The 12,654-nt window shown below is 45.7% G+C and overlaps 1 protein-coding gene, 1 non-coding gene and 1 pseudogene across 2 annotated transcripts; 2 read left to right on the top strand and 1 right to left on the bottom strand.

Moving 5' to 3' along the window:
* Positions 1-360: 360 nt before the first annotated feature.
* LOC141782016 (uncharacterized) lies at positions 361-3,646 on the bottom strand (annotated as a pseudogene).
* Positions 3,647-4,913: 1,267 nt separating this feature from the next.
* On the top strand, positions 4,914-4,995 carry trnas-cga (transfer RNA serine (anticodon CGA)). Its single transcript has one exon. It is a non-coding gene; the product is annotated as a tRNA-Ser (tRNA).
* A 498-nt stretch (positions 4,996-5,493) lies between these two features.
* Positions 5,494-12,363, top strand: nabp1a (nucleic acid binding protein 1a). The gene is made up of 6 exons (XM_074658201.1): positions 5,494-6,626; positions 6,836-6,974; positions 7,153-7,224; positions 9,230-9,314; positions 10,702-10,771; positions 11,385-12,363. Exons 1-6 carry the CDS (start codon positions 6,530-6,532, stop codon positions 11,582-11,584), a joined length of 663 nt encoding a protein of 220 aa, XP_074514302.1. The 5' UTR covers positions 5,494-6,529; the 3' UTR covers positions 11,585-12,363.
* Positions 12,364-12,654: the final 291 nt, after the last annotated feature.

Genomic DNA, 12,654 nt, shown 5'->3' with positions numbered 1-12,654 from the left:
AAGATTCCCTGCCACTTGAGTGTTTAAATGAACTCCTGCCACTTGTTTCAAGCATCTTGTAAACATGCAGGCATTTCCTTTCAGAATTTAGTATTGTATACATCAATAAAGATTTTATAACATTCAGATACTGTCTGTGGTCTTTGTTTGCAGCAGGTAAAAGGAGATGATCACACATTTCATATAAATATGATAACAGTAAATGTTCTGTGCGTCATTCGTGTCGTGACTTGCATGTATGACCTGGAGTGCACAAGGAAGTGTTTGCTGTCGCTTGGGACATTGTTTGTAAGTTAACTGTAATAATAATATAATAATATAATATATTAGATTTATATAGCGCTTTATAGTATTCTCAAAGACGCTTTAACATAGTCGGGGGGGAAAACGGTGTGAGACAGACAGACAGGAGACGAACGACAAAAAGCGACATACACAGGCACAATCACATCCAGACACACGGACTGATGGGTAGGGGGAAGGAGGGGGCTACGGGTAAGCAGATGAAAAAAGATGTGTTTTGAGGCGGGACTGGAATGTGGTGAGGGAATCAGAGTCTCTGATGAGATTGGGGAGTGAGTTCCAGAGCTTGGGAGCTGCCCTGGAGAATGCTCTGTCCCCAAAGCTGCGGAGTTTGGACGTGGGGGTGGAGAGTAAACCAGCTGAGGTGGATCTGAGGGACCGTTGAGGTTGGTAGGGGGAGAGGAGTTCAGAGAGATAGGGGGGTGCAAGTTGGTGGAGGGCTTTGTAGGTGAGGGTCAGGATTTTGTAGGAGATCCGGTGGGAGACGGGGAGCCAGTGAAGGTCTTTCAGGACTGGGGTGATATGATGCCATGATTTGGTGTGGGTGAGGAGTCGGGCAGCTGCATTCTGGACCAGTTGTAATTTATTTATGGAGGTGTTGCTGATGCCATAGAGGAGTGAGTTGCAATAGTCAAGGCGGGAGGAGATGAAGGCGTGGATGAGTTTCTCTGCTGTAGGGGGTGTGAGGGACGGACGGATTTTTACGATATTGCGAAGGTGGAAGAAGGATATTTTGACCAGTTGGCGGATGTGGGGCTCAAGGGAGAGGGTGGAGTCGAAGATCACGCCAAGGTTACGTGCCTGGGGGGAGGGGGAAACAGAAGTGCCATCGATGTTGAGTGTGAGGTTGTTGGTTTTGGTGAGGGTGGATTTGGAGCCGATGAGGAGGAGTTGTGTTTTGTCGCTGTTGAGTTTTAAAAAGTTCTGTTGCATCCAGGCTTTAATTGCAGAGAGGCAGGAGTTGATGTGGGAGAGCGGTGGGTTGTGAGGGGTGTTGGTGCTGAGGTAGATCTGAGTGTCGTCAGCATAGCAGTGGAAGTCCAGGTTGAAGTGGCGTAGGATCTGACCGAGGGGGAATAAGTAGATTATGAACAGGAGTGGACCGAGTACAGAGCCTTGGGGGACACCTTGTGTGACTGTGGATGTGGCAGAGGAGTTGTTGTGAAGGGAGATGAAGTGCGATCTGTTGGTGAGGTATGACTGGAGCCAGCTGAGTGCAGTACCTTCGATACCGAGGTCTTGGAGTCTGGTGAGAAGAATGTTGTGACTCACGGTATCGAAGGCTGCACTCAGGTCCAGGAGGATGAGGATGTTGAGGGCTCCGGTGTCAGCAGAGGTGAGGAGGTTATTGAGGACTTGGAGGAGTGCAGTTTCTGTGCTGTGGAGGGGGCGAAAGCCAGATTGGAGGGGTTCAAGCAGGTTGTTGGAATGCAGGTGGGATTGGAGCTGGGTGGAGACGAGGCGTTCGAGGGTTTTGGAGAGGAAGGGGAGGTTGGAGATAGGGCGGTAATGATTGAGACAGGAGGGGTCCAGACCAGGTTTCTTGAGTGTGGGGGTGACAGCAGCAGTTTTGAAGGCTGAGGGGACAGTTCCATGGGACAGTGAGGAGTTGAAGAGGTCGGTGAGGTAGGGGCATAGGACAGGGAGGCAGGACTTCAGCAGGGGGGTCAGGAGGGGGTCCAGGGAGCAGGTGGTGGGTTTGGATGTGCTGATGAGTTTGGCAATGGTTGCTGAGTCAACAGGGTCGAACCGGGAGAGGCGGTGCTGGGGGGGAGGGGTCAGGGGGTCCAGAGGGATGGAGAGAAAAGGGGTCGGTGTGGTTGCTGCTGGGTCAGACACGGGGAGCAGTGAGTTGTTGATGGTGGTGATTTTGTCGCTGAAGAACTGAAGGAATGAGTTACATAGATCGGGTGAGGCTTGAGGAGAGTGTTGACAGTGGAGAAGAGGGTTCGGGGGTTACGGGTGGGGTCATTGATGATGGTGGAGAAGTAGTCAGATTTGGCAGCAGTGATGGCGTCTTTGTAGGTGATGAGGTGAGATTTGTAGGCTTCGAGGTGAACAGTGAGTGATGATTTTCTCCAGAGGCGTTCAAGTTGGCGGCCGGTCTGTTTGAGTTTTCTGAGGTGGGGTGTGAACCAGGGGGAGGAGGTGTTGAATGAAACAGTTTTGGTTCTCAGGGGGGCCAGTGAGTTGAGGGAGGCAGACAGGGTGGCGTTGAGGTGGTTGGTGAGATCATCAGGCGAGGTGGGGGGTGGGTCCAGGTGGAGGGCAGCAGATAGCAGGTCGGAGAGATGGAGGGGATCAATGGACTTGATGTTGCGGAATGAGATGACTCTGGGGAGTTTCAGACGGGGTGATGGGGAAGGGATTGTGAATTGGATGAGTTTGTGATCAGATAGGGGAAAGGGGGATGGTTGGATGTGTGTGTGGGGAAGGTGATGTGCTGGGTGAGGTTGAAGTTGTCCAGTAGAGTGGAGAAATCAGAGGCAAGTTTACAGGTGGGGGAGTCCATGTGGATGTTGAAGTCGCCCAGTAGCAGTAGGGGTAAGGGGAGGGATGATGCTAGGATGAGGAGTTCAGACAGATCGGAGAGGAAGGATGAATTTGGTTTAGGTGGGCGGTAAATGAGAATGACTGTGTTGGAGCACGTTTTGAAGGCGAGGGATTCGAATGATGTGACTGTAGGGAAAGTGAGTTCGGTGGTCCTGAGGTTCTTGTTGAATAAGACTGCGAGGCCCCCTCCACGCCGGGAGGGGCGGGGTTTGCAGAGGTAGCCGAAGTTGGGGGGGGATGCTTGGTTGAGGGAGAAGAAGTCATTGGGTTGTTGCCAGGTTTCAGTGAGCAGGAGGAAGTCCATTGAATTGTCCAGGATGAGTTCATGGAGGATGGGGGCTTTGTTGTTAAGTGAACGGGTGTTGAGGAGGGCAAAGTTGGATGAGTGGGAGGGTGGTGTGATGGGGGCACGCTGGAGAGGTTTGAGGTTGGCCAGGTTCACAGTGCGGCGGGGTCCAGTGGAGGGGGGGCGGCGGGGGTGAGTGGTTTGGATGTTGTAAATCGGGGTGGTAGGGGTAATGGAGGACTGGAGATGACGGTTGTGTTTGGGGCCACGGTGAAGGTAGCGTTTACAGATGAGGATTCCAGCAGATTGAGCAGAGGAGAGAGCAGTGGAGGATAGCCGGTAGTTTCTCCTGAGGCGGAGGAGTTGACAGCGAGAGTAGGGGAGGGGAGGGGAGGAGGTAATGGGGGGACAAAACAACTGTGGGAACCAGGGGGGTCCTTTGAATAACAGGGGGGGTAGTGTAAGAAGCAACAGGAGAGGGGTGAGTAGGGTTGATGGTTCCATGGTTTAGCAGACGGGTTAGCGGTTAGCAGGTGGTGAGAGGGACGGTAGAGGCAGCACAGGGTAGCGTTAGACAGGGCGGGGGGGGGGGGGCGGTGGTACTCACGATACAGATGGTTACAGATGATGAGGAGAACAGCCAGATGATTAATGTAATTCCAGTGGTGGAGTGTTCGAGAGGAGTTGAGGGGGACAGAGAAACATGCAGAGCAGCTCCGCTAGCGAGTTAGCAGCTAACCGGCGAGGAGAGTGCAGCGAACGGGAGCAGAGGGAAAACAAAAAACAAAAAACAAAAGACGGAGAACAAGAGTGGGAACGAGACGGAACACAACAAAACTCAGGAGAACAGTGAAGAAACAGCAACAAAACGAGAGGAAAGACAGCTGACAGAGGGAGACGCCAGTCAGGAGACGCCAGCAGTGCTCACCCACCGGCACAAACAAAAACAAACACACGTGTACGGAGTATCATTTGATTTGACTGTAGGGCATAGCGTTGTAATCTCATAAACCTAAGGTAGTGGTGGATTCATCTCAGTGGAGGGAGTGGTTCAGTTGCTCAACCTCTATTTACACAGCACAGTTTGTGGATTCAGAGCGCTCTGTATAAAACCAAGATAAGACCGGGTGAGAGCCACAATAAAGAACTGCTTCACCCAAATTAGAAAATAACCTTTACATCACTTACCATAGCACTATCTAACCATCCAAACAACAACGATTCAACAGCAAACTGTCTTTCTAGAAACTAAGTCTCCTGCACTGTCACCTATTTGGACTGGAACTACTTTCTACAGAGGAAATAGTCCCTCCAACAAGCATTGACAACATGTTCTGGGAATGTTCCCGCTGAATTAATTTTTTCCCCCCCCCCCCCCCCCATACTATGAGCATCATAAATGGATTTTCATCCACCGCCTGTGTGTTGGGTAGCAGCAGAAATCTCACATTATTTGAATGTACGAGCAGATGTACTGAGAAAAGATTGGTTTGTAATTTGGGTGAACCGGCTCTTTAATATGTGAACTGTCTGCAAAATTGTGATGGTGTTTGTCTCCCTCTTGCGTCCGAAGACGCGCTAACACTCTGTGGGTCTTACACTACATCATCTATCGTCATTACCGTCGATGGCTGTACTTTAATTACAAAGCCATAAAACACAAATGTGTGTATGAGCCATTTTCTGAAATATGTCCTCGTATCAAGTCAAACAAAAACTGACGGTGTTCTGTTCTTTAAAATTGTTCTTCCTACACATATCATGTTAAGCAGTCACGGTGGCCGAGAGGTTAAGGCGTTGGACTCGAAATCCAATGGGGTTTCCCCGCACAGGTTCGAATCCTGTTCGTGACGATTTTTCTTTTGCTTAGATATCAAATATACTTTAAAGGGAGTTATAACAATTGTAATGCTACTGCACCTGAATAACTACTATATACTTACTGTTCGACGCATTTTGCACTCAGACTACTGTGAGTAAGTGTGTCAAACGGCTCTAAATGTGATGTTTAATAATATAAGTAACATTAGCCTCGATGACATCAAATGAATGAACAGTGTGGCTTCAATGTAACACATTTCACCATCGTTAGTTTCATCGTTGACACTGAGCTGTCACATAATGCTTTCTCTCATCTCTTCTCGCGTTGTTTGTGAATGAAATGAAGTTGGTATACACCAACTACTTTCTTTCTTCTTTGTAAACAGGTCAGCACGTTGCCTGTGTTTTTGATTGCATTGTCTTTACAAATAGATGCCTAGCAATGGTCAGTATCTGTCGGCTCGATAGTATAAGAGCACACAAGAGGAAATGTCTCCGTGTACACCCCCTCCCTCTGGAGGAGAATGGAACTGACCGACTGATATAAATGAGACCGGCAGCGCTCCGCTGACGTCGTTGTTGGGGCATTGTTGAAGCAGGGGGAGCGTGTAGAGAGAGGGAACAGCTGCTCCAGACTTTAGACAGCTTCTGGGGGGTTTAGTGTTGTTTAGGCAGATAGAACAAGGAATTCAAGGCTTCTCGAACAACTTCACCGTCATAGGGGCCACAGATCGATATAGATATAGACACACCAACATTAATGACTGCGCGCTAGCAGAGCTACCGTTAACACTTCCTGTTGCTTTAAAGAGGCACACAAAGGATATGATTCGGTTGATCTGATAAATACTTACCGTAAACTGGAGTTGTGTAAATGGTGGAGGGAGAGAACTGTTAACTCCACATCCTCTGCAACACAGACTCAGACCTCCAGCTGTGTTGTAACCTGCAGTCAGTGGAGCTCTGTGGTCTCTGTCAGTAACATCTCTCTGGATGTGTCAGCCTCTTAATACTAGTAATAGTATGTGATCTGAATCCACCGTGCTGCTGAACCTCTGAGTGCTTGTTGGGTCCATTAGTGCGTGTTTCACGTTAGTTCACCGGATGTTCAGAGCTGCCATTATGGCGAGAATCGTGAAAAGAGATATGCAGAAGACTCACATCCTGAAACTAAAAGAAGGCAGCTAGCTAGCTAGCTAACGTTTGCAGAGCTCTCGGCTAGCTGCTCATGTGGCCTCCCTGCTAGCCTGCTAGCGGGTTGGCTGTCTGGAGGAAGCAGAGTTGTCGTGTTGTCCTCCAGTCTCAGTGTGTTTCTTGTGTATGTGACTGTAATGTAGTGGCTGTAGTCCCCGTGTCTATACCAGTCAGGGTAACGGTGGTGTGTGAAGTAGAAGGAGGGTTCAGGTAGCATTTGGCTAACAGGCTAGTTAGTTAGCTAGCTGAGCTAAAGCTAACGCGGTACTGTTGGCTAACGTTACTCGTTACAAAGTAACGACAGCAGCACTGACTGCTGTAGAGTTTCAGTGACCGTGAAGGAACGAAGAGTTGTGTTCCTTCAGACTAACGATGACAACAACAGCAACAGGAGAGGCCCTGTTCCTGCTAAAGGATGTGAAGCCCGGCTCCAAGAACCTCAACATCGTCTTCATCGTGTTGGAGATCGGTAAGAGAAGTGGGACTAAAGCATCTCTCTCTCCACACTAGCATCAACTCTGTCTCTTTATTAACGGAGCCAGCGGAAACGTTACTTTGACTTGCATTGATTGTAAATGAACTTCTAACATCTCCACACACGCACGTCCTTTAACCCGGGTTAGGTGTTAGGAGTAGGTTGACCCTTTAGTCTGACTGATCATTGCTTTGTTCTTTCAGGACGAGTGACCAAAACCAAAGATGGTCATGAGGTGCGCTCGTGCAAGGTGGCAGACAAGAGCGGGAGCATCGCCATCTCCGTCTGGGACGAGCTGGGCAGCCTTATCCAGGCAGGGGACATCATCAAGTTGACCAGAGGGTAGGATCGATCCCATGCACGGGAACTGATGACATGAACAATGCTCGCTCAGTTGCCTTTAAATTAGTACTATTTACTGACTGATCAATGCACATACAAATACATGCATTATTTGACAGGTGGTTATGAACCTGAGCAACTTGGGTTTTAGAAGTTTAATGTGAGATTTCTGTTTTAGCTATGCATCCATATGGAAGGGCTGCCTGACCCTATACACTGGAAGAGGAGGCGATCTACAGAAGATTGGAGAGTAAGTAACTGCCCACAAATGTCTTTATACTCCAGTTAAGTTCTTGTCCCTCCTGCTAAAGCATCATACAAAGACCAAGGCATCTTGTGAAATTGGTCAGTAACATGTTTTCAAAATGAACATTAATACTTTAATTATTAGAATTCTTAATACTTATTAGTAGTATTGTTAATACTAATACATTAATACTTCATCTTTTATTCTATCAGGAATACATTTAGACAGAGTTGTATAGTTCAGATCAATCACACTGTCAGCACAGGTGGAGTTTGCATTCGTTCAGGGGGCTCACTGAACCCCCTAGAAATGCATCTATATTTTTTTGAACGCAGAACTAATACTTTATTGTTATGATGAATAATATCAACCTTATTGACAGAATAATAAACCAACAAGATAAGAAGATAGATTTGTGGTCTTTTTATTTACTTATAGCCTAATAACACACGCTGTCCACACACAGTTAAATATACACTTCTGTTACATCATGTACACAAACCACGTACCTATCAGCTGTGAGCTCAAGATCAGACTAGAGATGTGACCACCTAAATGATGGGTGAGTAGTACTTACTCTCTTCCAACGTTATGTTTTTAAACAGAAAACAGGTTTTATAGTGAAAATGACATACAATACAGCCTAAGTAGACTTTCAGGCTCCTGGTGATCTCCCTCCAGCCTGCTGTCTCCTTATTTAGGTGTTAGTAGTGAAATGAGGAGGTATCGTATCAGATAACTCCTCATTTCAACTTCATCAATCAGCCGTTCCTCGTCCGTTGGAATAAGGAATAAATAGAAACGGGGTGTCTGTCAAAAGTACAGCTGAAATGCGCACGCTGCACAGCGCTTCGTCGCTCGCGGCCAGTTAGTTTCTGTTAGTTCCAATAGTAAACATGCAATAAAACTGATTTTATAACTGACTCTTACTTGTGTCGCATTCTGTTTGGATGGTGTAATATGTAGGCTACACACATCCCAATACATTAGACCTCTCTGCGTTGTACACATTACAGTCCTAGAGTTTTTATGTGAACCTCCAAACTTAAAGTCTGTGTAAAGCAAAAATAAATATGCATTCTGGGTTTGTCACACCACAGAAATATATGTTACTAACCACCCAGCCAAATTTGAATGATTAAAAAAATCGGCAAGTATATAAAATTAACTTTCAAAATCATGTAAAAATCATCAGTATTCTCTGCTCTGAAACGCTGGGGGCATGTCGCTGAAGGCGCTGAAATCTTAAACCTCCGTTAATACATCCATGGCTGAAACCACACTCACAAGAGGGGTAGGGGATTGGGGGTATGGGGCCTGAGTCCTTTGATCGAGGCTCAGCCCGTGGACGGTGTGAGGCCGATAACGGCCCCCGTCGTGCAGTCCCCTGGGGATTCAACTCGGCAGGTTAGGGACGGCCACTCTGTGTGTGAGGTTCCCCTCGCGGATCTCCTCTCCCTTCTCCACGGTGCTGGCCCCCGCCAGGAGCATTTCATCTGAGGCGGTCGGTCGGCTTGGAATGGCTCGGGAGAGGGTGGCTCGCGGCTGGAGTTATGTTAAGGATGATTCCAGTGCCTCATCCAGCCATGATTTCAGCCCCGCTTAAAAAATCCTGAACACAAAACTAATGAAAAACAGTTTAACGGCCTAACTCCACAATCCAGTTCTACAACGTTCAGTCTTTGCACATTTTTTCAGTCATTATTTTCCAACATTTATAATGTGGTTAGAAACAAAACTCTGATTTCCCTTTACACAGCCTTTAAAGTTCAAACTGTGCCTATGACAGCTGTGTATTTTCTCAAAACACCTTAACCTTTAATTCCAACTCACACTTACACTGTAGTCTCACTGTGGCTTTTACTGTCCAGTGAGCAGCCTTTGAAAGACTTCAAATCTAAATCTAAAAAGCTTATGCCTAACGGTCAGACAATGACTGTTTGAAAAAGAGAAAAAAAAAAACACAATTTCTGAATGTTATCTTCAAAAACTTGTTTTGTCTCCACAGGTTCTGCATGGTGTATTCAGAAGTGCCCAACTTCAGTGAACCAAACCCAGAGCTGCTAAACCAAACAAACCAGCAAAACAAGTCTGTGAGTAGCCATGCACCCACTCCCAACTTGTCATTAATGGTTTTCTATACGTCAGAGCGTTAATATAGCAACAAACAACTATTTGCAATGTAAAGATATAGTGGAGTAATGTCTACCTGCGTATGCATTTAGTGCATGTGAGCATGCTCCACTGTCTAGCTCACGGCGGCTGCTGTACACTGCGCTCATATGGCAGTTACAGCTGTCGTCATGGAAGCGTGGCGCCCACCCTCCCGCTGCGAGCCATCGGCTCAGCCGTCGCCATGTTGAGAGCCGTGTGGAGGCAATAGAAATGCTCCCAATCTTGCAAACATTTAGTACCTTTTAACAAATGCTCCCCTTTGCAGACATGCCTACTTTATGATATCACATGCAGTTTTTTGCATGCAGTATAAACGTGTTACTTTTGTCTATTCTAAAATGGTGCGTTTGAATATTTCTGCATACTGGGGTCCCTAAACAGTCTTGGAATTACATACATTGGGTATCACTGTAAAGCTGAGACTCCTGTGGATCCATTGAGCCCAATTTTACTTGGGTGATGTTAGTCCCCATAGTAGCCATTTCATTGTAGTGAGACCCTTTTTTAAAATTTGACCTCACTGTATAAAATGACCTGTGGTGACCTCTAGGATAATCACAGCCTCATGAAACTTTACAGCCAATAACTAGAGACCTAGAGCATTCAGAGGATGGATGGATCAGACTAGAGACCTAGAGCATTCAGAGGATGGATGGTTTTCCTAGCTAGATGGACAATAAGGAGGTTTCTGATCTGTTTCCAGAACAGAAGCGCTCACTATCCAATCGCAGAAAAATGCATTTCTTGCAGAAATTTCAAAACGTCAAGTGTTTGATAACAAATCACAGCATATTTTTTTATTCTATGGTGTTCCTCATGGTCTTGGTGTTTTGGAGGGATTATGGATCATTTTTATCATTTCTCGAGTGGTAAAGAAATGGTTGAATTCAGCACCAAATCTGTGTAACAAATGGTATCAACCCAAACATTGTTGCAACAACTTATGAGACATAAGTGAGCATGGGAATGACCATCATATACTTCTATCATAATATTCTAAACCCATATACACTTTTACAGTTATTTTAATTAATTAATGTTTATTTCTGATTTATGACTAGAACAACTTAACACATAGTGCTGAGCTGAATCAGAGCAGCTACAATTATTTCCCACCTTTCAGGTGATGTACACCGCTTCTATGTGACATCTACTGTGGGCCTCAGAAAGTTAAACATACCTTTGTTTGATGACCTGTATCAGAATTTGAATTGGGTAACTTTGCATGTTAATATTAAGCCTTCAGTCCAGTCTTAACACCACTGGTGGTAGGTTGTTAAAGCTGACATTGTCTTTCACTAACAGGGTAAACCAGACCAGAATCAGAGGGGAAACTCTCCGCCCAATCAGAATTCAGGTACACCTGCCCCACCAGGTCAGTATATTTTTTCTTTATGCAAATTACCACTGTTGTGTTGTAACAGCAGAGTTGTCCATGTCTCGTAGAGCGGTACATATCGATGGTGTCTGTACAAAATGACTGTAGAATGTTGGCGTAGTGTGTCAGTACTACACTAGTAAACTTTTGTGATTGCATACGTAACAGTTCTTGACTCAATAAATTTGATAAAATGGAGTGAAAATATGACAAGTAGTATGGTGCCCTATTTTTTTATTGCTTACTTAAATATGAAATGAGATGACACTTGCCTTTTTGTGTTTAGAGAATAGGAGGCACAGCAGGCCTTTTTCACATCATTTTGACTTGCCATGGTATAAGAACAGGTGTTACTAATAATACCAATGGCTCTGCTCTTTTGAAGTGTCCCAGTAAGCCACGAGTGTGATATCGAGTCAGCATGCACAATACCAGGACCCTGAATCCAAAGCAGCTGAATGGACTTCAGCCTACATTAGTTTTATTACTCACACCTGTACTTTTACTGTGACCTGTCAAAATGTGTCATATGCAAAAGGCCTATGAAGGATGACGTGTCTTAAAATGTTGTTTCTTTTTATGTGAGTAATTTCTCAATCTCAACCCACAGGTAACGGTGCCATGCCCCCATTTGCCAACAACAACCCACCACCTGGTGCACCCCGTGACCCTGCGTTCGGGAGCATTGGGCGACCCAACGGTCGGTCACCTGGCAACGGAGCGCCAGTTACTGCTGCAGGACCCCCAGCTGCCGCAAAGTCTTCAGTTACCATTAGCAACGGCAGGGACCCACGGCGTGCCAAAAGATGAAATTGGGGTTGGGGGGGATCATGCGGGGAAAACTATGGACATCCCCATTTCCCCCTGCTCCTTTTTGTTTTCTTTTTTTCTTACATTTCTGCCCCTTCTCATCACAGCCTATATTGGCTTTCAAAACAATGAATTAAATATAGGGACTGCTTGCATACATTTTATACAGGCCAACATAGTCAGATGTGTCGTTTGTCATGCGTAGTATTCTCAGTAAGCAGCACAGTGTGATTGATCTACCACTTGATGCACTAGCGGGACTTCTTTTATAGTCGAGCCTTGGTGGTTGAGTTGTGGTCAGCCTTCTCAATCTACACCCCCGTCTCCTAAATCTCACTGCAAATTGCCAGTTCTGTGCCAGTGTTTCCTCTCCCATACACTGTCCTAACCCCCTTCCCTGTTATGTTCTTTCAAACTATACACCCTACTTGAACACTTGATGCACTTTCTTCTCTTAATTTATGTCGGGGCAAACATGGCCGTCATTTAAATCAGGAAATCCGTTTCTGCTTTTTAGTGGAAAAGGCCTTAAGTTGGTGAAAATGAGCTCTTGGACTGAATGCACGAGCAAAATTCTTCAAAGAGTCTTCTCCCTCTTAACCGAACTGTATCCGAAGTGAATCTGTGAAAGGAAAGGTGTTAGTTTAGAATCTTTAATAATAGGTAGGTAGATTGATATTAAACTGTTTTTTTGTTCATCAGTTGTACCTTGATCAAGGTGGGCTCACTTAAATACTGGCAAAATGGTTCACAGAATAAATTTTACAGCAATTCTGCAGCCACATGTAGCCTGTTTGACAGATAAACACAGGTTAATGTCAAATGTATGTCAAGTACTGCACATAAGGTATAAAACTTCTTAGTAATGTGGCTAAAACAAACAAATTGTGTCTGTTAACATGCAACATTTACCTTGAGTAAAGATTTGTTTTATTTGTTTAGACTTTGTTCAAACCTTTTCTGGAGATGTTTGCAACTGGTATTAAAGGTATCATATTCAAACCCCGACACAAGAACAGTATAAAGCCCCCCAAGTGACCACTACAGACCTGTCACCATGGTTTAAAGAG

The sequence above is a fragment of the Sebastes fasciatus genome, chromosome 14 (genome assembly GCF_043250625.1).
Source record: "Sebastes fasciatus isolate fSebFas1 chromosome 14, fSebFas1.pri, whole genome shotgun sequence".
In the NCBI taxonomy this organism is placed as follows: domain Eukaryota; kingdom Metazoa; phylum Chordata; class Actinopteri; order Perciformes; family Sebastidae; genus Sebastes; species Sebastes fasciatus.
This window is presented reverse-complemented; position numbering and strand designations above follow the sequence as displayed.

What these genes read in the sequence shown, in the direction of transcription:
- nabp1a (XM_074658201.1), top strand. Translation starts at nt 6,530, where the DNA reads ATGACAACAACAGCAACAGGAGAGGCCCTGTTCCTGCTAAAGGATGTG. An exon ending in CTTCATCGTGTTGGAGATCG is followed by an intron (nt 6,627 to 6,835) that starts GTAAGAGAAGTG and finishes TTGTTCTTTCAG; the next exon opens with GACGAGTGACCAAAACCAAA. An exon ending in ATCATCAAGTTGACCAGAGG is followed by an intron (nt 6,975 to 7,152) that starts GTAGGATCGATC and finishes TTTCTGTTTTAG; the next exon opens with CTATGCATCCATATGGAAGG.